Raw genomic sequence first — 23,880 nt, 5'->3', positions numbered from 1 at the left:
TCAACGCTGCCACAACATTACGACCCAACGTTGTCTGGCGATCAAAAAAGCGGACATTAGCAGCATGTAAGCAACGTTATGCACCGAGATTTGTGCGCATTTACAGAACGTTACGGCAACATTTTGCGTTACCTGGGTACTTACTTTAGTTTGAGCGAAGCTCCAAACGCTTTCCTTACACCGGTGTGCAAGAACCGGCACTTTTGCTTCTCGTAGACTGTGGTGCAGATGTCTTCTACCTAAAGAAATAAATTATTATTCTTATAAAGCTGTGCGAATGTTTCTTCGCGTTTACAACACTTGCACACAGGACGTAGTTCTCTGAAACGTTCATTCCATCGCTGGTAAAAAAGGAAAGGGATTTTCGGTTCAAATGTGACAAGGACGCCAATTTAGGACTTTGTTTTGAGCAAACGATTAAATTTTACAGCGGAGCTGTTAAGCTTTCTTTAAGTCCGTTTGGTGCCGACAGAAAATGTGGGCCGGTCCTGGCGGTAGTGCAGAAAGGGTCCAAGCTCAATGGCAACCAAGGTGTTTAAGCTCGAGGATGGGTCGTCGAGTGTGCACCGCAATACATCTGACTGGCGATGACGTCACCATGGGTCGCCTAGCAACGCTCGCCCCAGCTGTGCCGACCGTGCCGATCCTCGCCACATCTGTGTGATTCGTGATGCCCTCGTGCGCGCCGCATCGCTTCGCCTAACCTTTGCCGAGCCATGACGGCACCGCGCCGTGCCGATTATCCCGAATATCACGCCGCCAAGGCGGCGGCAAAACGGCGTGGATTCGCAGAGGAACCGGAGTTACAAGCCCGCGAAAACGTACAAAAGCGTTTAGCGTCCAGACGTGTCCGTACACTTTAATGACCGAATGCTCCTTACTCCTTGGGCTGTCGATTCCGGGGTAACCTTGCGCAAAACCTCCCCCCCCCCCCCGCCCATAAAGTGTTATTACCGCAGTTCTGTTACCCACATAATTTAGGGATTATGTTGCGTTGCCGCTACCTTTTCACTTTTGTTGTGGCTAAAAGCGTACTGCATCATTTTTGGCGCGGACGTGCACGGCTTTTAATTCATACTTTCGGTTTATTTCTGCACATCCTGACCCCCGTATTTATGACCTCTGCATGCAAGAGGCGATGTTTCCATCCTTAATGCGTGAAAGTTATAAATAATTAGAACCTTTTTTTTCGGCGGCTACCTCATGCGTGTTCCCTCACTTCAACATTTTTAAAAATTTCCGCTGAGAACAACATGCACAGCCACAATATATTTAAATATATACACAGGGAAAAGTTTGTTGCATTTTTTAAAGAGAAGGAGGTAGCCAACTAAATTGATAGCCTATGCCTAGAGAATGAATATGTTGATGTATGTTCACCTCACTTCAAATTACTTTGCGTGCTATTTTTTGACCCTGAAAAATACCTGCAGACTTCAGTCACCCCTTCGCCGGAGTCTTCTATGAACGGCGTGTGAAAAGCACCTGAGTGATATGTGTCTCAATATCGATTCTCCTTCCAATAGCAATGCTAACGACTGGCGACAAAAAAGCTCTCATAATTATTTACAACTTTCACGCATTAAGAATGGAAACATTGCCTCTTGCATGGAGAGGCCATAAATTCGGGGTGTTTCAGCAAACACTTTTTCAAAAAAAATTTTGAAGGTTATCTGTGGCAGATAACTAGTTCATGAGCTAGTTTACTTGAAGAGGCGGACATTACTTGCACAAAAAATTGAAATGCATAATCGACTAATGAACAAAAATTCACCAATTAGGTTTATAACTTATGGCCCATAGTGCAAATTACAAATTCTAGCCATGGACTTCACAATGTGGATGCACTAGAAACTAATTGTCAGGATGGCACCAGTTTCGAGATATTATTTCCCGAGCGTGAGAATTAGTTCCAAGTGGATCTGAACCGACTAGAATTTGTAAATTGCATCATGGGTCATAAGGTTATCAGCTAAAAACTTAATTTATAAATTTTTTAATTAGCCAATTATGCATTTCAATTTTATGCAAGTAATGTCCGCCTCTTCGAGTAGATGAGCTCATGAACTAGAATTCTGCTATCTGCCACAGGCAACCATTAAAGATTTTTGAAAGTGTTCGCTGAAACACATTGTATATAGAATTCACTTAGTAACTGAAATGCCAAGCTGGATTCACTAGAAATCAGAATAAATAGGCCGGGAAGGCGAAGCAGTATTAGTGATAGCGAAGTGGAAGACAATTACACTCAGGAAAATTCTTACCGTGTAAATCCGTGTAAGCATCGCATCCGTGTAGGGGCCGTACCCCCAACTTGAGAGCCAATATTTAAAGAAAAACATCCAACCGAGAAGCAATCGCGTTCCGTGCGATGATTCCGAATGCACTCAACAACGAATCGTAGCGCGCAGCGTACTTTGGCGCATTGCTACTGGATGCCGGGAGGGTGCGATCCCGGAGATTTATGGCGGATTTCATACTCGTAGTTGGAAAAATGAGGTGAAATGTCCCGGTCCCTTGAGAGGTCTGTCCAAATCGCGACAGAAAAGTGTGGCCCTTACACGAGTCTATACGTTAGTTCTAGTGGCCATATAAATTTGAGTAAACATTCAAATTTGAGTTCATATTCGCACAAATTTGGTGTTCTAAATAAAAATATCTGAGTAAGTGGCTCGTGACTGTCCCACAGATAACTGCTGCACTTTTCAATATGGAGAAGTTCGTAAATGAAAAGTAAACTTGAGAATTGCTAGACGAGAAAAAAACAGACGGTCACTAAACAAGACTACACTAGAAGTATTCTTAAAATTTAGAACGATTTTACATATTCAAGCATTTGTACCACGCGTTTACCAGACTGCCAAAAATTGCATAGAGACTTACCTTTTTATCTGGCTTGGCCTGATCCGGTCCTCCGACGTCATAAAAGGTATCGTCAATCTTTTCCAGCTCCTGCAAAAGATGAGCACCATGTGTAGGCTCTTATAATTCTACAGACAGCCTAGGCCAGTACGCTCTGCATTCGTCATTCTTCTATTCGGCTAGAATGGTAGCTCGACTCTAGTGTCGCCTAACTGGGTCGCCGAATAAAAACGCCTTCTTTGAGCCGTAAACGAAATCTATGCTAGGTTCTTTTCCCAGAGTATATCGTAGGCATAATTTCAAGTGAACCTTCTGTGCCTGTGTTCTTTTCTTTTTTGTGTGTGCGTGTGTGTGCGTGGGCGTGTGTGTGTGTGTGTGTGTGTGCACGCGTGACTAGATTGATTGACATATGTGCTAAGCTTCTGTTGTGTGTCCCAAGAAGCCGCTGTGTAGGTGCCGTTGTGTGGACGCCACGGCTAGAAACTCGAGGGCCAGGTAGAAAACGAAATATTCGTATTTTTTTTCTAGTTTTCAGCCAGGGCGTAAAAATCGAAAAAGAAAGGTTCTCAAATTGCGCGATAGGATGGAGGGCATTGATGTAAGTTATGCGAAAGTTAGATTAGTGTCAGTTTGGGACTACAAAAATTTAGGCAGTACAATATTTCATCCAGTTTGTGCAACATGTTTATGGTTGTGTTTCTCCGTTTGTAACTCAAGCCGACAATGGCTACATGCGTCACTTATCGCAGGGCACAGGCTCTAACCTTTAATACATCAAACCCCGCAGGGAAGGCAGTCGGAATAAGTGCTCATTCGCAATGATCCAGAAAAATACAGGATTTAAAAGCTTCTCATATGTCTTGTCTAGTCTGTTAATGAAGGTCTCGGTTGGCATGTAGAATAATCATCGTTTTTAAAGTACTGACCCAAAAACTGTCTTAATTCTCTATCCGATATCTGTCAACGAAGTAATACACTTTGGAACATTAAGTGTTCGTGGACGCAGCCAATCATTGCGTAGCACTTTATTTAATGCTACCATTCGACATCGCGCCCATAGTACAGTGCAGCTTCGGACGTAAGAAAGCCGGCTATTCACGCCTGAGAAGCCTCATGTTTTGGTCTCAAGCCACCTGGTACCACTGACACATGCTATCAGGTGCTATGACAGCACTGACACAGCAGCATGTGTCAGCGCGTGTAGCATGTGTTTCGTCAGCCCGCCATTGCTTTGGTGGGCTGACGAAATACTCAGATTGTATATTTTGTGTTCTAATAGTAAAGAATGAATGAATAAATGAAAAAAGCACACACTGACCATTCTACCAAAAGCATAGCCCATTCAGCACTGGACCGTACTATTAGGTACGACAGAAAGTGGCGCACTCTCACGTGTGACATCAGAAGACGGACTACGCTTCCCCGCCACGCGCACGCACGCTACGAGAACCTGGCGCTGTCGGCCGACCAGCTCTGGTCGAGTTTTTGAAGTGTGAGTCTGCAAGTTTGTAGAACAGTACATACGGAATGTTGCAGAACACTATTCGCTGCGAAATATCACGCGGAGTCGCCGTCGTCCGTACAGTTTGGATGATGTGTGTAGTGCGTGACACATTGCGGTGCGTACAGGAAGAAAAGAAGCAGAGAACAAAGAGTGTGAGGGGAATAGAAGACGACAACGTCGAAGAGTATCCGGCACGGTGCGGCGCAAGACAAAATATGTGAAAACAAAATAAATCAGAAGAATCCCACGGAGATTCCAGAAGCCAACCAGTAAATGAAAAATCGGCCAGGGCGGCAGAAAAGCGAGGCGCGCTGGCAGAAAGCGGGGGAGGGGGGAGTGTTCCAGGAAGCGACGCCAGGAGAAGGTCGGCCGCTGGACCGGGCGTTGAAGACGGGCCGTCGGGTTGGGGATCCAAGCCACCAGGACTTCACCCGACCGGGCCCTCCGGCCATTCTGTTCCTGAGCGTCGCTCTGGAACAGAATTTACACGATCACGAACTGCTGCCCAAGGGCGGCGTACTTCTGCGCCCGTAGGTAGAGTGTAAGCAGTCGGGCTACGGACCCAAGTTTGCGCCCAGCTGCCTGGCCAGAAGGCCGCCTCCAACTGCACGTGCCAACAAGCAGCCTGCGTCCACTCTCTCCAAGCCAGAGCTGTGACGCTCTGGTCGCCCGTTCAACGGTCCAACACACCAGCTTTTGGTGAGACCAACACCGCTTCTCTCGTCGTCTCGTCTCCGCTTCTCCACGCAGAACTGTACTGCGCACTCACACTCGCGGCCTGCTCGAACTCGCAAATCGTTGATAGCGTTCTAGCTCCGAGTGTGTTTCCTGGGTGCTATGCAGGATGCGCCGAGTTCGGTGAAACTCGGGATCTTCACGAGTCCAACATAAAGAACTAATCGTAACAACACAATATTTGTCCGCCGGCATGCCTCCAGTTTCATTGGTTTATCTAGATTCGCTATGGGTAGCTATCATGCCTTGGGCGCTGCCATATGTGCGGTCGACTAAGTGGGGCTCACGTGATCATACGGTCGGTGCATGGTCGTGCCTTCTTTCACTTGTTTGTCGTTCCACCGAGTGCATTACAGGCACAAGCAAGTTATAAAATAAATGCGTTTAGTACAATAATATTAGTCACATTACGTGGGTAATAAGAATTTTAAAGTTTACGAGATGTACACTGAATGTGCATTAGACTAATTTGTAGTTTAATACGCTTCGCGTTATACCACTAGGGGACGCTCGCTCTCCTCTTTTTCCTCTAGATTGGATTGGAGCGCTTGCTGCGTGCTTGCAATAGCATTTCCGAGCATAGATTGGTGTGCGTTTGGTTTTCGCACCGGGCTTTCAACAGATCGCTCGTGGCTCCTTCTCTTTCCTCTGGATTGAATTGGTGCGGCTCTCTACGTGCTTGCGCTGCCATTTCCGAGCACACATTGGTGCGCGCGTGGTTTTCACACTGGGCTTTTAACAGATCGCTCGTTGCTCGCGCTGAAGTGCGGTTGCGAGACGAATTGGGCGTCGGCTAACGCAGAAGTGTTTTGCCGCGCGCTTACCGTGTAAGCACACATCAATGCCGGAAAGCACTCATACAAGGGTCAGAAAACTACGCTTTGTTTTATTTTACTTTATTAAGCACCTTCATGCTGGCTATCGCCGAGCGATGACTTTTAACAACCGCAGGAAAGAGTCTTTATACTGGATAGCCCGAGCGATCCGTGGCTTCTAACAAACGCAGAAAAGGGTCATTGCTGACACGTGACACTTGACTTTTTTACAATAACTCTAATTTTGTGCGTGTGAACGCGCATGATGGCGTCCAGAATGTTCACGCTGTGGTTGATTATCTCTCAATGCAGATTTAGGCATAGCCCCGTTAGCATCCACTAAATTTCAGATACAGTTGTACGCGGTCAATTCGTCACTATGAATATGGTCCCCGGCTGAACATTGGCCGCAATAACGGCGCCTAGCGTCGGCGCCTTTCGTCAGTTGCCCTTGAAAAGTCGCAGCACCCCTCTGGTCGCGCAGACCATGCCAAAGACACATGGGCCACCATCTTTAACACCGCCGTAATTTTAGCGGCTCGCATAAACGTTGTCCGTCATTAGGCGGCCTTGATGGTACTTTCGCTCGCCGCGAAGACGGCACTTGTCAATTTCCGCTATCTACCCGAGGCCACCGAGTGGAGGTCGCGCCCGCAGCTCGTCCCTCACGACCACACGGGGGTAGTTTCTCCAGTCGGCGATGACGTGCTCCGATAGAGGAAACAAGTCGCCGGCCATCTCCTTCAACAGCCATATGTCTACGCTTTTGCTCACGCAGTAAGTGCGCAAAATCATTTGCCGTCTGGAGAGGTGGTCGTTCGGACGGCCGAGGGGGTCCGTGTTGGCGAAGTAACTTCTTTCGCCTCTCTGCCCGTGCAGTGCAGCGGTACCCTGTAACTGCGAGAACTGTTTTCGACACCTGTTGCACAGGAATGCAGCTCGGCGTCTATTCTGAGTCTTTCTATATAATGTGACCACTTTTCCTTCGCAGGTTCGTTGGTCCGGGTTGAACTCCAGGTGCTCGCAGGTGCCCCAGTACTCCGATGACCCCGTCGGACCTGGCCTGGCGCTGGAGCGCGGTGGACGCACCGCGCTTGAATCCGGAGAGAGCCGTCTTCGTCAGTAGCCTAGTCACACCAATCTTTGCTCGGAAAACATAATTTGCCCGCCACGCTGCCACCACATACGAGGGCCTGCGCCTAACTCGTCACACAGCCAGCGCACTGACGTTTGGAAGGGCAAAAATGATTTTGAAACCCTACGTCGGTCATGTAGGTGAACGGGTCCGAATGGTCATGTTGACGCTTGCTGCCGCTTGATGCGATGACACAGGCTGCTGCGGCCGCCGCCATGTTCACAAGTTCAACTCGAGCGCGGTAGCGCGATGTACGAGTTTGGCATGAGTTGGTCTGTCAATCGAGACCACAGGTCACGCCATGCGCGCGGCATGTAACTTGTGCGCGCGCACACCACGGTTGGGCCACGCCCAACCCACGCCCAACAGCGACGTGGTGCGGAACTCAAAGGCATCAACAATCATGACCGCCGAAATAAATTTGCTGTGTCTTAACTCAGTTATGCCTGGGTTTTGCGTAGCGAGAGGTACTGTTAATCTTATTTTTTAGCTCGGTGGAGGACGCCGGATTCATTGGCTTGCTTAACGTGCAACTAGGTTTACGTATACGCGAACGCATTCTCATTTCGCCTCCATCAATATGCGCGGCGGGGGTTGAAACTCGAGCTTAGCAGCACCACGCTGTAGCCACTGGGCTACCACGTGGGATGCTAATACATTTATTATATAAAGTTTGGTACTTAATAAACCTTGCACTGCGTGAAGATGGTTAACCAGCGAAGCTGAAACGTGCGACCCCGGTGTTTAACAACGGGCTACATTAAAGACTAGCCATTTTAAAAATGTAACGCATTTATTTTGAAAGTATTCATCTTGTTTCTCAATAGACCGATCCCACCGACCGATCTGCGCATGCGCCGGTTTTCCGGAAGTAGCACGGCCACCATCTTGGTTGTAGTCAACTGGTCAACCCCACAACCGCAGTACAGCCACTGTAACCGCAGTCCGCGCTCGTTGAGTACTGCGCACGAGCTTCCCAGACATCTCTACGACTCACCACCGAGAAACACGGTTCATTGTCTGCATTCTGGCGACGTGCGCACAGCAAATAATTATCGGCCCGCCACTGTAGCTGCTTGCAAGGCGTCGATGCGCCATGGTGGACGACGATGCTGAGGAGTGCGTAGTGTTTTCCAGCGATAACGTATCGCAGATGTCGTTTGAGATGGCTGCTCCGTCATCGGGGATGTATCGGAGCCGCAGTGTCGCAAGAACGGTCAGCGTCGAGAAGCGCTCGCTTGTCTAGACCCAGTGCAATGGATTTCTTCATCACATGCACGGCACACTGAACAGTGTCAACCCCTTCCTGCATTCGAAGTCTAATTTCCTAACTGCACTCAAGAGCCCTCATCCGCCAAAATGCGATTGCTACGCTGTCGTTACTATATCCATCTGCGATCGCTGATAGCTCAGTAGCAGAGGCAATCGGCAAGCACATTGGAGTGAACAACACACCTAAGTTCTGCGTACATGCGCACGGAGGCACCTTCACTGGGCAAGCGACGACAAGCGATAAATAGTGTCGCTGGGCAGCACGCTCTTCTTTGCAATGCACCGCGTAGGCTTCGCGCACACAGATAAATTGGTACATTTTCGCTCTGCTGCATCACTGCGGACCCTAGAATACCGTACAGCCATTTTGCAGCTACAGCCGGTGCTGCTGTCTCTATGGCTAGAGTGTCGTTTTGAAGCGAAAGCTTCCTTACGCTACCTCGGGCAGCCGTCGGTAACTCGACAGTTTTCACCTTGAGAGCTAGAGGTTAAACCACAAGAGAGCATTAAGGCGCGTTCATAGGCCAACGTTATGGGCACGTGGGCGAGCGTCATCAGACGCCGGGAACAAAAACATTTGTTGGGAATAGAGGACTTGGTCCGCAACTTTAAAAGTACTTTGAGGTATTTTTTGTGAGTGTCGTGACTTATACGCCCTATGAACTTTGTTTTGAACTTGTAAGGGCTATGGGAATGTTTTGGTTGAGATGCCAAATGAACTGTGTTTTGGATGTGGTCAAGGTTAGGTGGTGGACCACCCACAGGGAACATTGTGTGTACTTGTCGTGCACCAGCGGCAGGTTTTCCCTTGGAAATGTTTTTTTTAAAGGCGGCTTCTGTGATTTGTGTGGTGCGCGACAATGTGCGGGGGATAGAGGAAGAAAAGAAGCAGACAAAGAGTGTGAGTGGAGGCGAACCTCGAGCTGAAGAGAAGACAACGTCGAAGAGCGCCCGGCACGAGAACGCGCGGCGCATGATAAAATAAAAAAAAGAGAAAAATCGAATCAGAAGAATCCACAGAGATTCCAGAAGCCAATCAGCAAAAGACGAATCGGCTAGAGCGGGAGAAAAGCGAGGCGCGCTGGCAGATGAGGGGGGAGTTCCAGGAAGCGACGCCAAGAGAAGGTCGGCCACTGGACCGGGATCGGGTTCAGACCCAAGCCACCAGGACTGCACACGCGACTAGGGTCTGCTGCCATCCTGTTCGCGGGCGTCGCCACTCTACCCGATCACGAACTGCTGCCCGAGGCCGGCGAACTACTGCGCCCGTAGGCAGAGCGTAAGCAGTCGGGCTACGGATCCGAGTTTACGCCAAGTTGCCGGGGCAGAACGCCGCCTCCAACTGCACGTGCCAACAAGCAGACTGAGTCCCCTCTCTCCAAGCCAGAGCTGTCACGCTCTGGTCGCCCGTTCAATGGTCCAACACACCGATTTTCGGTGAGACCAACGCCGCTTCTTTCGTCGTCTCGTCTCCGCTTCCCCACGCAGAACTGTAGTACGTGCGCACTCACAATCACGGCCTGGCCGAACTCGCGTATCGTTGATAGCGTTCTAGCTCCGAGTGTGTTTCCTGTGGTGAATTTTTTATTGTGTTTGTTTTATGTGTATCTTTTTACTCGACTTGCTTTAAAAACTTTGCGTGCGTTTTTTTGAAGCAAACGGCTTTGTCCTCAATTTGGTTGCAATTGGGTTAAATCACAGATTGCACCTAGCGTCTTCGGTATGTACAGGGTAGTCCACTCTTAGTACGAACACGGCGCAGCGTGGCCGCGCTCCGCGGAGCGCCAGCGCACACGGCGCGGCTGCGCATCGAAGCTAAGCGGCGCATGCGCATAGGAAGTTAAAGGCGGGGCTTCATGTCATCTGCTAAAGCACGGCGTGCTCCGGCACTTTAGCAGACGGCACACGACACGAAGCCCCACCTGCAAGCCCTTGTGCGCCTGCGCCGCTTAGCTTCGATGCGCGGCCGCGCCGTGTGCTCTGGCGCTCCGCGGAGCGCGGCCACGCTGCGCCGTGTTCGTTCTAAGAGTGGACGACCCTGTACATGTGCGTATGTGGCATTGGTTTCTCGTCATTGCGGTTCTGCTGTGGTGCACTCAAGGATATGACGGCCCTTTTTTGCCGATGAACTGCAGCATTTCGTCTTCAGCGACTGCTGCTGCGCTGCAATACTGTGTATGTCAATACGGGCTGCGCGTTCGGTGGCCTGCTCTGTTGGCCACCGACATTCTGCTTTGGTTGCTTCCCAGCGCGTTAAACATAACACGAAAGAAGTTTGACGCAATTCTCGGGAAACGAGGTGGTCGCTGCAGTGCGATAATCCATGCAATGCTTTAGAAGCATTGACGAAAAATGCAGTCTGGAGGAATGGCTGATAAAGCGCGGACAAACTTAGTGGGCAAAGCACTGTTATAGCCTTGTGCTGCTGTACTGACCTTTGCAAGATAAATTTAATCAAACTTCATTATTTCCACCGTGACAAAGCTCTTCTTTCTTTCTGGGGGTTTTACGTGCCAAAAGCAGTTGTGCCAAGACGCACGTGTCGGTGAACAAACACTAGAATTTCGCCCCTGAAGGTTAGTCGGCTCAGCGTTACCCTTTCTTTCTTTCTTTCTTTCTTTCTTTCTTTCTTTCTTTCTTTCTTTCTCTCTTTCTTTCTTTCTTCCTTTCTTCCTGCCATGGGTAGGGCGCACATAATACAGGCGAGGTGAGGCAAGCACTGAGAATTAGTACTGTAAATGCAGGTGACAACCTGAGCTTAGATCCCCACTTTCAATATACTTTGTTTTGTAAAAGTATTTAAAACTACGTATTTAAACTAAAACTAGATATTTAAAACTAAAACAAAAAATTGAGGAGGGCCACTTTTTCAGTAGTTGACCGAAAAAGTAGCTGCAGTGCTAAACACACAAGGCAAAGCGGGGGGAGACGTACGAATGCGCAACAAAATTGTCACTGGCGTTCCTGCGTTTTCTGTAACAACACCTTTGTTCTTACGCTAACGAAGTGATGTCTTCCGAGCGGTCTCCAATAGTCAAAGTGCACTGCACATAAAATATTCCTATGCTAACCTAAACAAACGTTTTTGCATTAGAAAGTGGTTCCTTCAACAAAATGGTGTAAAGCATGTTTGATGATTGCGAAACATGATAGAGCGTGGTGCAACTAATGTTCTAGATAAACCGCTTCTCATTGGACAAATTGCATTTTTCCGGTCAGAATAAGTGTCATATATGCAACACCAAGTGGCTGAAATTATTAGTGAAATATAAAGTATTTATTCACCTATACAATGCCACTTCATCATCATCATCATCAGCCTATATTTTTATGTCCACTGCAGGACGAAGGCCTCTCCCTGCGATCTCCAATTACCGCTGTCTTGCGCTAGCGTATTCCAACTTGCGCCTGCAAATTTCCTAACTTCATCATCCCATCTGGTTTTCTGCCGACCTCGACTGCGCTTCCCTTCTCTTGGTATCCATTCTGTAACCCTAATGGTCAACCGGTTATCCATCCTACGCATTATATGGCCTGCCCAGCTCCATTTCTTCCGCTTAATGTCAACTAGAATGTCGGCTATCCCTGTTTGTTCTCTGATCCACACCGCTCTCTTCCTGTCTCTTAACGTTAGTCCTAAGATTTTTCGTTACATCGCTCTTTGTGCGGTCCTTAACTTGTTCTCGAGCTTCTTTGTTAACCTCAAGTTTCTGCCCCATATGTTAGCACCGGTAGAATGCAATGATTGTACACTTTTCTTTTCAACGACAGTGGTAAGCTCCCAGTTAGAATTTGGTAATGCCTGCCGTATGCACTCCAACCCAATTTTATTCTTCTGTAAATTTCTTTCTCGTAATCAGGGTCCCCTGTGAGTAATTGACCTAGATAAACGTACTCCTTTACAGACTCTAGAGGCTGACTGGCGATCCTGAATTCTTGTTCCCTTACCAGGCTATTGAACATTATCTTTGTCTTCTGCATATTAATCTTCAACCCCACTCTTACACTTTCTCGGTTGAGGTCCTCAATAATTTGCTGTAATTCGTCTCCATTGTTGCTGAATAGGACAATGTCATCAGCAAATCGGAGGTTGCTGAGATATTCACCGTTGATCCTCACTCCTAAGCCTTCCCAGCCTAAGAGCTTGAATACTTCTTCTAGGCATGCAGTGAATAGCATTGGAGAGATTGTGTCTCCTTGCCTGACCCCTTTCTTGATAGGGAACTTTCTACTTTTCTTGTGGAGAACCAAGGTAGCTGTGAAATCCTTGTAGATCTTTGCTAAGATATTCACGTATGCTTCCTGTACTCCTTGATTACGCAATGCCTCTATGACTGCTGGTATCTCTACTGAATCAAATGCATTTTCCTAATCTATGAAAGCCATATAGAGAGGTTGATTGTACTCCGCAGATTTCTCGATTACCTGATTTATGACATCGATATGATCCATCGTAGAATATCCCTTCCTGAAGCCAGCCTGTTCTCTTGGTTGGCTGAAGTCAAGTGTTGCCCTGATTCTATTGGAAATTATCTTGGTGAATATTTTATACAATACTGAAAGCAATCTAATGGGTCTATAATTCTTCACTTCTTTAACGTCTCCCTTCTTATGGATTAGTATAATGTTGGCGTTCTTCCAGCTCTCTGGTACACATGAAGTTGTGAGGCATTGCGTATTTTGCGTTGCCGCAAGCTTTTCAAGCATGATATTTCCTCCATCTTTGAATAAATCTACTGTTATTCCATCTTCTCCGGCAGCTTTCTCCCTGGTCATGTCTTTTAAGGACCTTCTAACTTCAGCGCTAGTTATAGAAGGAGCCTCTGTATCCGGTTCATCACTATTTTGAATGAAAGTAGCTTGGCTGTTTTGGGCACGGTACAGGTCAGTATAGAATTCTTCTGCTGCTTTTACTATGTCATCGAAATTGCTGATGATATTACCATGCTTATCTTTCAGTGCATACATCTTGCCTTGTCCTATGCCAAGCTTTCTTATTACTGATTTAATGCTTCGTCCATATTTTACGGCTTCCTCAATCTTTCCCACGTTATAATTTCGAATATCCCGTACTTTTTTCTTGTTGATTAGTTTTGACAGTTCAGCGAATTCTATCTGATCTCTTGAGCTGAACATTTTCATCTTCTGTCGTTTCTTTATTGGGTCCACAATGCCACTTAGCCGACGCGAAATCATGCGAATGAGCCCTCCGATCGTGCTTCATTTCCAAAGCAGCGTAGGCTCATTTACTCGATCGCCGCCATGTTTTATGAGTCACGAAATCGTTTCCGTCCCTCTGGTTATACGAATTTTCTATTAAAAACGGGAATTGTGGGTCTTTGCGTGTAAAACAGCTGTATGATAATGAGACATGCCGTAATGGAGGACGGCGGATTCACTGGCTTGCTTAACGTGCACCTAAGTTTAGGTATACGCGAGCGCATTCTCATTTCGCCCTCATCAAAATGCGCGGCCGGGGCTGACCCTCGAGTTTAGCAGCGATACGCCGTAGCCATTGGGCTACCACATCGGGTGCTGATACATTATACAAAGTTTGGTACTTAATAAACCTTGCACTGCGTGAAGATGGTCAACCAGTGAAGCTGAAACGTGCGGCCCCGGTGTTTATCAACGGGTTAATCCCGAGGGTTCATTAAAGTATTTCTCAATTATGAGGTTACACTCCCGTTCGGCTCCGACGGAGAGAACGACGTCATTGACGGTGTCCCGGCAGTACGCCATTGTAGCTTGCGATTCTTCGTAATTAAATTGCTTCAAAATTAAGTATCTCCGTTACGTAAGACAATGAATAGCTCATACCCCCTTAAGCAATGGCTCATACCCCCGTAAACGCGGCCGCCCCATTACGACGACATAAGAGAAGTGAAATTCTACGCTGGAATGAGCGACAACGGCAGCCAGCTGTGGAAGAAGACGACGACGGCGAAAGCAGGAGTTATTCTAGCCACCGTACGGGAGCAGTGGCACGAGCGCAACTTCATGGGCACCATCGCACCAGCTGCGGCAGAAGACGACGCTCGAGCCAATGCTGATGATGATAGCTTTCTGTACACAGGCAATTTCGCCTAGCCACACACGATTTCGTTTAGACATATAAAGCTTCGCGTTAGAAAATACAGAAAGTAATTGGAGAGCGCCGTACTACGCGAGACGCGTACAGACAGAGTGTGCGAAAACGCTTAAAAATGAAGCTGTTCTAGGGAAACCAGCGCTGCCCAGGGAGCGCTCGTGGAAAACAAGCCCTCAGCGCCGTAAGTGAGAAAGCGCCGCAACTTTTAGTCTCCCAAACCATATAACACGGGGATGCATGGAGCACGTTGTTTTTACGTTTTACGAAACTAACCCTACTGAAGTTGGCCTGATTTTATTTTTAGCGTTTCTCAGTGTGAATATTAAAAACAATGAAGAGGCCATGATCAACGAGGGCAAATTTACTTGTGAAAAACGCCATAGAAATGCGCAGAAAACTGCATGAGAGCCATGCACCAGAAGCTGCAAGCGTTTACCGCGTGTCATGTGGTACGGTTTCAAAACGATCTACTCTCTGTAAGAGCTTGCTGATGTTAAATAGATCAAAAAAGGGCTAGGATCGTACCAAGTAAATTGTGTTCTAGGTTGATAAAACGATACCTGACAACGGCGGTTTACGATTTCAGCGAATTTACATGTGAGAAAACGCTATAAACGCCGTCGGAATTCAAATAAGCGATGAGTTGTTCCATTTCTGCATATTCCAAGCGCTAAAAGTGGCAGATTCTTCATAAGCATAGGTGACGTTTCTTTACTTGGAGCCTATTTGGTGTACACGGCGCCGGAATTGAAGGCACGTCCGCGTTAGCGACACGGAAACTCGCCGCTCGCTGTTGGCAGTTCGCGGACAACAGCCAAACGGTGGTCTTGCTGGCTGGCAAACGGCGAGATCCGCCTGTCACAGATGATCTCCCTGCGGCACGATGAAGTTGCCATTCAGCGACAGATGAGTGGTCGCGGTCAAGCCTGGGCGTCGCTGCCGCTCCGGCAGCCTCATTGCTCGCCACCGACATCGTCGTATAGGTCTTCCGGTGCAAGTGGCAGCTGTAGCCCATGGCGCTTCAGAACAAACCACCGACGCTCCCAAGCAGCAATGTTTTGTTACCGTTGTTGCCGCTTTATTATCTCCTCGCAATAGTTTCACACAAAGAAGTAAACATGCCGATTTTTGCGGCGCCGCCAGCTGCGATGCGAGCACGTCCGAGCCGGTTAGCTATTCACCGCCGGTAGCCATGCAGTGCAGCTGCACTTGACCTTTATCGGAACTCTCGCTGGTGCTAAACGTTTGACCGTGGACATGGTTTTTAATAAAATGAACATTACACGTCACTTTACTCTAACAGACGTTAATCTGCCTGGAAATAAAGCTGCATGACCAATGTTCATGTCGCCCATTGTGGCAACGCGCCGGTGCAGCGTCGATGCGCTATGTCTGCAGTGAACACGAAGTGTTCACCGTTTATGTTCGCTGGAAGATTGTACGATGAGCATTGTCATTTCCTGCCTTTTCATTTTGTCATCAGGCACCGCTGGAAACTCGGTGGGCATTTATACGCCGGCTGGCAATAATATTACTGTTAGCACCCATGAAAAAATGCCGGCTGTATGTATTTTTGTATTAAACACATGTATGTAATTTTGGACAGTAGAAGCATTGCTATTTTCGCGCGCGGCGTGCGATTGCGCCTAGATCAATCCAAGGTCGCCTTCGCTAATACTCGTATTTCTCACGAAAACTAGTAGAATGATATATTTGGGTAATTACCCCTATACATATAGCTATATATAGCGGTAATTGGAGATCACAAGGAGAGGCCTTCGTCCTGCAGTGGACATATAGGCTGATGTTGATTATGATAACTATATGTTACGGCTTTTCTATTCGTGGCAATGAACCACATAGCATAAGGACAGCCTCCAATTTTTTTTCACGATTTTTTCACGTCCCCCACCATACCGCTGCGAGCAATTTTCTTTTGTTTGTATGAATAAACAATGCGCGGGATGTCCGCAAGGGGGCGCTGTGTGTCCGTTCGAAACTCTCACTCCCGTCAGCTTCACTCTCAAGAGTGAAGACGACGGGAGCGGTCGTGCCGAGTTGAGGTGCCGTCTCAGCGCAGCAGGAGCAGCGTGCCAAAGAGAAGTTTTCTTATTTTATATTTCGCTCTTTCTTTTTTTAGGAGGCTTAGCTTAACCAAGCAATCATTATAAATTGTTTTCATGCTTTTCAGTTTCTTGGTCTTTTCGCTTAGATAAAAGTAGGCAACGAGTAATTGTTTTTTGTTTTTTTTTTGCCACATCCACGCCTTGTTAGTACAGGATGATGGTTGGTACTAGGGGGAAACCAAGCGGGCGTTGTTCTGAGTGAGAGCGTTCTTACGCGTTGCAAGAAACGCGGTTTAAGTCAGCACGCGAAGCGAACGGTGCAGATTTTATCTGTAGGATGTGTGTGCTAGGGTGGCGGCTAGACCGTCTAGAGCAGGAGAAGGATAAGATAGCTAAGCGGGTTGCAAAAATAGAAGCGGAACTTAAAAGCAAGCAGAAGCAGAGGAAGGCGGTAGAAGAAAATCTAGATAACGCAGAAATGCAGCTGAGGGCCCCCATTCCGCAAAGCAATGGTGAGCGCATCGAGGCGAGCACCGCGAATGGAGCTGGCTCCGATGCGAGTGCAGCTAACACAGCCGAACCCCCCACGCCGGGAAGCAGTGGCGGAATCGTCAGTGATGGTCACGAAGGGAATACCACTGACGCGACCGCGGGAGAAAAGAAAGCCAAGGGCAAGGATAAGAAAGGAGGGGAGGGCATTGTGACCTAGGGGGCAGCTTTCGGTGGTGAGGGGGAAGAAAAGCGTCGAGTTGCCTTTGTTGGGGACTCCACCATGCGTAAAGTATATAGAACCGGCGATAACAGAGAGGGTAGGTGCAGGCGAACGAGTCCAGGTTAGCGCGCTTCCGGGAAAGCCGATTAGAGAGGTGATAGAGAAGGCCAAGGAACGCATGTGGTACACAGTGTAGGAGAGACACCTATTGGTGATAATGGGTGGAGTGATTGACGTACTGCACGGACGCGGGGCAGGGATCACAAAGCAAATAGCCAAAGGGGTCACCAACCTGCGGAATGCTTTAAAGGAAGTGCAAATCGGGGTGTGGACGGTGCTAGAGGTTGAAAGGCAGGTAATGAAATTGAAAGGGCAGTTCTTGCTAAAAACAGGGAAATTTGGACTCTAGCTAAAGCGATTAATTTTAAGGTCATTGACATCAACCGAGAAGTGCACCGAGCAGGCCGCGATGGCGCTTTTGTGCGTGACGAGATACATTTTACTGAAAGTGTAGCAGCACCAGTCGGACGTCGATTCATGGCGTCAGCTGTAGCTTTTTTAGGCGGGCGCCAGTCAATAAGGAAGCAGGATTAAGTACTGAACGTATGGAAACACCAGTAAAGGGCAGAATTAAACGACCAGGAGTCAGGAAAAGACGCAGAAAGGATAAGAATAGAGAAGCTAAAATTTGCTGCATTAACATGCAGGATGGTCGCAAGCAGGAAAAATGGCTGGAAATTCAAACGCAGCTGAATGATGAAGCGATTAGCGTGTACGCCTTTGCCGAAACGCATCTATGAGATGTGGAGCAGCCGCCTGTTATTGACAATTTTGTATGGGAAGGGTGCAACAGAATGACCGGGTCAAGCAAAGGCGGAGGCGTAGGCGTACTAAATAGGCGAGGTCTGCAGTCGCGAAGGGTAAACGATACATGTAAAGATCATTTATGGATTAGTGGTACATGGCAAGGTAAAAAGACGTGGCTGGGAGTAGCTTACCTATGGACAGGTAGTGAGAGCAGAGAAAAAAAATAAAGAATTGATTGATTGCATTAAAAGCGATATAATGAGTTCAGTAAATCGGGCCAGGTGATATTAGTGGGAGATATGAACGCACACATGGACGATTTAGACGGATATACTGATTACAACGGCTCTATAGTGCTGGATCTGTGTGATGAACAGAACCTTATAGTAGTTAACAGGGAGAATAAGTGTCATGGACAGGTAACGTGGCAATGCGGAAACAGGCAGTCACGTATAGACTTCGCCTTAGTCTCAGAAATGGTCTACAAACAACTAGACCAAACGATAATAAACGAAAATGAAAAAAAAAATGCCTGGGAAGCGATCATAGACGTTCAGCATTAAAGTTTGCGCGATATACCAGCGCAGAACATGAACCAATAGCCTCAGAGTTTTTAAAAATGAATGATGAGCAAATAACACAAATCGCAAACAACGCAGAGACAAAAAGTGAGGCTTTTCCTACAGCAGTCTGGGAATATAAGCAACTGGTGGACGTTATGCAGCATGAAATAAGGTGGACGCGGCAAAACAATTGTTGGATTGGAAAGAGGAAACCACGTAACTGGTGGAACAAAGAAATTGACCAAGCCGTAGAAGAGCGTAAAGAAGCATCTAGGGCTCATCGAGAAGCCAAAAAGTTGCTATTACAAGAAGAAGAGGTGCTCATTGAGATGGAATAAATACCGAGAAATGAAAAGGGTGGCGAGTGAGCTCATGTAAGATAAAATTTTATGTGCAACTGAACGTTCGATGCATAACATTAACAAAAGAGACAAATGCGCCCCAAAAAGATTCTGGAACCATATAAAAGCACTCGGAGCTCCAACTAAAAACTCGCAAACGGCTTTAAGGGATGAAGACGGTAACATCTACGAAGGAGACGGTGCGCTGCGGTATATCACAGACGTTATTAGGGATAACTTCGGCACGAGAAAAAGCGTAGTTCAGACAACAGATCCGGCAACAGCAGAGAGGCCTGAGAGATCAAAATTCGGCATAGAAAGCTTGTATTGAAAAAAGGCAGCAGAAAATATCCCTAACACGGCAGCAGGACCCGATGAAAGTCCAGTACAGCTAATCAAAATCCTTGGTCCAAAGAGCAAGGCTGCTGACTAATGCCATAGAGCAAGTGATTAGAACAAAGAAAATTCCTGTTGGATGACGTGAAAGCAAGATGAATCTCATCTACAAGGCAAAGAAGATAAGGATAAGACGAGCTCGTGCAGGCCAGTTACAGTAACGTAGGTGATAAATAGAATGGCAATGCAAGCCATAAAATTAGAACTGTCGAAGTGGGTGGAGAAAAACGATGTATTGGGGGAACTACAGGATGGGTTCAGGTCAGGCAGACGCTTAGAGGATAATATGTTTGCAGTAATTCAGTGCGTAGAGATTTCAGTAGCTCAGCAGAGACCTTTATCGATAGCATTTTTAGATATTAAAGGAGCTTATGACAACGTAGACAGGGGATTGTTATGAGATATTCTTCAGCACAAAGGCATAGATGACAATTTCGTGGAGCTGCTGAGGGAGATATAGAGAGACAACCAAGTAGAAGTTGTGTGGGAAGGTCGAAAAGCTAATGAAATGGTGGGAATTCAAGGAGTGAAGCAAGGATGCCCTCGGTCATCATTGTTGTTCACGCTTTACGTTAAGGGTATAGAAAGACTGGAAAACAGCGAATTAGGTTTTGATTTATCCTACATGCGTAATGGACAAATGGTGCAAAAGAAGGTCCCTGGACTGATGTACGCAGACGACATTGTGCTACTAGTGGACAATAAAAAGATTTACAGATAGTTGCGAATATCTGTGGGAATGCAACGACAAATGTAGGCCTTAAATTAAGCACAGAGAAATCAGGAATTATGATCTTGAATGAAGAGACGAGTAACTTCATGGTGTCAATTCAATAGCAAGTAATACCCATAGTGAAGCAATATAAGTACCTCGGCACACACTTAAACGAAGGAAAGAATTACTCAAGCCACCACCAAGATAATCTGAAAATAAAGGGGAAGGGGAATGCAGCAATAATGAAACAGGACACTGTGAGGCCACAATAAGTATGAGGTGGTGCGTGGAATCTGGAAAGGAATAATGGTGCCAGCCCTAACATTCGCAAATGCCATTCTATGCTTAAAATCGGATATCTTCTCGAGTTTGGAAGTTAACCAAAGATCAGTAGGCCGTTTGGCTTTGGGAGCCCACGGTAATACCACAAATGAGGCAGTGCGGGGGGACATGGGTTGGGCCTCTTTTGAAGCCAGAGAAGCACAGAGCAAAATTATATTTGAAGAAAGGCTCAGGAACATAAATGAAAATAAATGGGCGGCTAAAGTGCACAGGTATCTCTACATGAGAATCGTGGACACAGAATGGAGGAAGAGGTCAAGGAAGTTGGCAACCAAGTACAGGATAATCGAAACTGTAAATAGACAACCAGGAGTCATCAGAAAAAAAGTGAGAGAATAGAGACCGTAAATTGGATGCAAAGAATGGAAACAAAAAGGACAATGGAGATTTACAACAATAAGAAGCAAGAAATTACAAGGGAAAATCTGTACGATACCACAAAGGCCAGTGCCTTGCTATTTGAAGCTCGAGCCGGTTGCCTAAGGACCAGAACATACCGGTGCAAATATTCGGAACTAGATGAGGCATGTGTATGCTGCAGTAAAGATGCAGAGACCATTCACCACATCCTATTGGAATGCGACGGGATCCACCCAGCGAGAACCGTAGGTAACGTGCAACTCCCAGAAGCGCTTGGGTTTAAAGTGGATGGAAACATCAACAGATAAGCCGTAGAGATAAGCAAGAGACGATTAGAGTACTGGTGGAAAAAAAGTAAGGAAAAGATGGATGCGACCTGATCTCTTAAAGTGATAGGCAGCGGTACAAGGTAAATTTTTGAAAAATAAAAATAATGAGAAATAAACAAAAATGCTAGATAAAGAACAGGTATAGTATACCTGATTAAATCAAGCAGGCTAGGTGACTATTTGTCGCCGCCCCGTTTCAAAGGGGACGCCAATATATCATCATCATCATCATCATCATCATCAAACTCCAGCGCTGGTTAGCCATTCTAGCTGGAGCGTGGCAGGCAACAAAGACATCACCGTAACCCTGTTCACAGCGCCGCCATCGATCGCGCCCGAAGCTAATAGGGGAGAGCGGGTTTCCCTGCGTTTCCAAGCAAACATTCAGGCTGTTTCACATGCTGTGACTGGAGCGACAAAAATCGGTGCCGTCGCATACGTCGCAATGGGAGTTTTACAGGGCTCATTTCACACGATTGCGATTTCAACAATGCCGCTGGTGCGGCACCCAGGGTTGCTTGCTGCCAAATTTTGTTGCATACCTCGCATAATTTTTCAAATGTAATCAAAAAACCTGTGCGTTACAAGATTATTGACCAGTCTTTAATATGAGCAAATAATACAGTTTTTTTTTGGGGGGGGGGATCTAAAAACGATACCACGTTGAATTTGTTTTGGAGTGCGCAACAACGGTTTATGAAGTTACATACAACAAATTACAAGAGGACCTATCAACAAGCCAATAAAGCTGTTGTCATCGCATATGCACTACTAGGAATTCGGCTGCAGCGAAGTCGTCATGTCAACACAGAGAGACCGTCGCGCTACCCGTGCTTAACGTCAGCTTCTGAAGGAAGGGTGTGTGTATATTGCTCGTAATCCGTCTTTTTTCATTTTCCTGTGCTGCCCTGTGCCTCACGCCACTGGAAACGTTTTGGAAGGGTGCCGGGGCTTTCGCCGGTTCATTTGTGAACCTGTGCCCGTGTTGAGCGCGCATCGGTTGTATTTTCGTGGATCACGGATAATTATTATTGGCTTCTGCGGGGCAGCATGACCTTCCTGGATGACAGCACGAGCGCTCGTGCTGTGGTTCGGACCGGCGGCTGCATCGGCTCCTGATTTTTCTCTTAAAAGGTGAGTTTTTTCCCATTCGGCCCTCGGAATTTCTTATAGGGGTTGTTTTTTAACGTGCCCGGGCTTGATTCGACGCGAAATTGGGGTTTTTCTGGCGATTTTTCGCCGTTTTTCGCCTTAGCCTGCCGTCGGCCGGCATCCTGCTGTTAGACATGGCCGCTGCCTGTGTGCGCAGCCATGTCTGAGACGCGGGACGAGCAGGACGCCCTGCCGTCCGGGCGCGACCCTCCCGATGGTGTTAGGTCGCCGCGCTCGGACGGTTCGAGCGATTCTGTATTTTCTGCGGATGGGGACGCGATTCTTCGTGGTGCGGAGTTGCCGGGGGGGGGGGGGGGGCAGGTTCCGCCGGCCGGGGAGGTACCCACTACAGTCACTTTACCGCCTGCTGACACGGTCCACAGCCCCCCGCCCTCGATTTGCGGCACTTCCGTGTCCACTGTTCAGCCGGGTTCGGATCAGGTAATTACTGCCGCTATGCGTCGTATTGCTGAGAAGCAGCAACAAATAATGGACCTGCTTTTTCATCCTAACAGTAAAATACCTAATAGCCAGCGGTCCCAGATTATTTCCTGGCTCTCAGAGATTGTGCAGGAGTGTTCCGACGTGCGTGCGATTGCCGCGCACCAGTCGGGACGCGTCGATGAGTTGCGTGACCAACTCCGCCTGGAGAGGCGCCCGGCCAGTGGCGCTTTGCCGCCCGCTGCACAAACAGCCTGCCCCATTAGGACGTACGCGGCTGCTGCTCGCCTTGGCATGCATATGCCGCCGCCATCGACGCTCCCGCCGCCACCACCTGCGGCTCCTGGAGACGTCCCTCACACGACCCCGGACTTGGCTGTTCCGCCCCCTCAAGACTTTGCTCCCAGGCGAGACCATGATTTCATTATGTTTCTGACGCCTATTGCTCCGTCCGCCGCGCCCGCGCGAGACGTCGCGGCACTGCTTAAGCAAAACATGGACTTAGTTGCCGAGGGCATCGGGGACATTCGTCCGCGCCACACTCGTTTCGGCTTGACGGTCTTCTCAAATGAGAAAGAGTCTTTCGACCGCCTCAAGAGCGCGATAGAGCGCAATTCTGTCACCTGCACCGCTTTATCAATTAAGGTAGCCGAAAAAAGGCACCCCCATGTCAGGCTATCAGGGGTTGATCCTGATATTGGTGCTCATGGCCTGATTGCCGCGATCAACGCACGGAACCCGTCCCTCCAACTTAGCCCTGACACGTGTAAAGTGCGGGTCTCTTTTCGGGAAAGATCCGGCAACTACACTCACGTCCTTGAAGTGGACGCGGCCGCTTTCCGCTCGCTTATGGCGTGCGGCAGGTTATTGATCGGCTGGACCTCTGTTGCGGTGCGCGAAGATGTTCACATCCCGTCATGCACGTACTGCGCCACTTATGGGCACTCGAAGCGTGGGTGCCCATAAGTGCTCTCACTACCACTAATCCGCATGTCTTTCACATCAAACAACACCTGTTATCAATTGGTGCGCTCCGTCCCGTCGCTCTCTTTCACGTCCCCGCGCATTGTGGAGTTGAAGGAAACGAATTGGCCGACCTCTTTGCGAATTCTGCCGCTTCGCGGGGTCTGTCCCGGTTCGTCCTCGCCTCTCCGACCACCATCAAATCTCAAATGCGCACTTCCTCCTACGCGCAGTGGAACGTGGCGTGGACGCATGACAACACGGACACGGAACTTTTTC

General features: G+C 47.9%; 1 protein-coding gene across 1 annotated transcript in view; it reads right to left on the bottom strand.

The window, feature by feature from the left end:
• The window catches only part of LOC119443797 (uncharacterized), a 454,815-nt gene that overhangs the window by 181,513 nt on the left and 249,422 nt on the right, over positions 1 to 23,880 (bottom strand). Inside the window, exons 9-10 of the mRNA XM_037708465.2 lie at positions 2,884 to 2,952; positions 145 to 239 (exon numbers count right to left, since the gene is read on the bottom strand). Of these exons, the coding sequence (XP_037564393.2) occupies positions 145 to 239; positions 2,884 to 2,952 (164 nt within the window). The remainder of the gene's footprint in view (positions 1 to 144; positions 240 to 2,883; positions 2,953 to 23,880) is intronic.

The sequence above is a fragment of the Dermacentor silvarum genome, chromosome 3, assembly GCF_013339745.2.
Source record: "Dermacentor silvarum isolate Dsil-2018 chromosome 3, BIME_Dsil_1.4, whole genome shotgun sequence".
Taxonomy (NCBI): domain Eukaryota; kingdom Metazoa; phylum Arthropoda; class Arachnida; order Ixodida; family Ixodidae; genus Dermacentor; species Dermacentor silvarum.
Note: the sequence above shows the minus strand (reverse complement) of the source record. Positions and strands in the feature narration are given on the sequence as shown.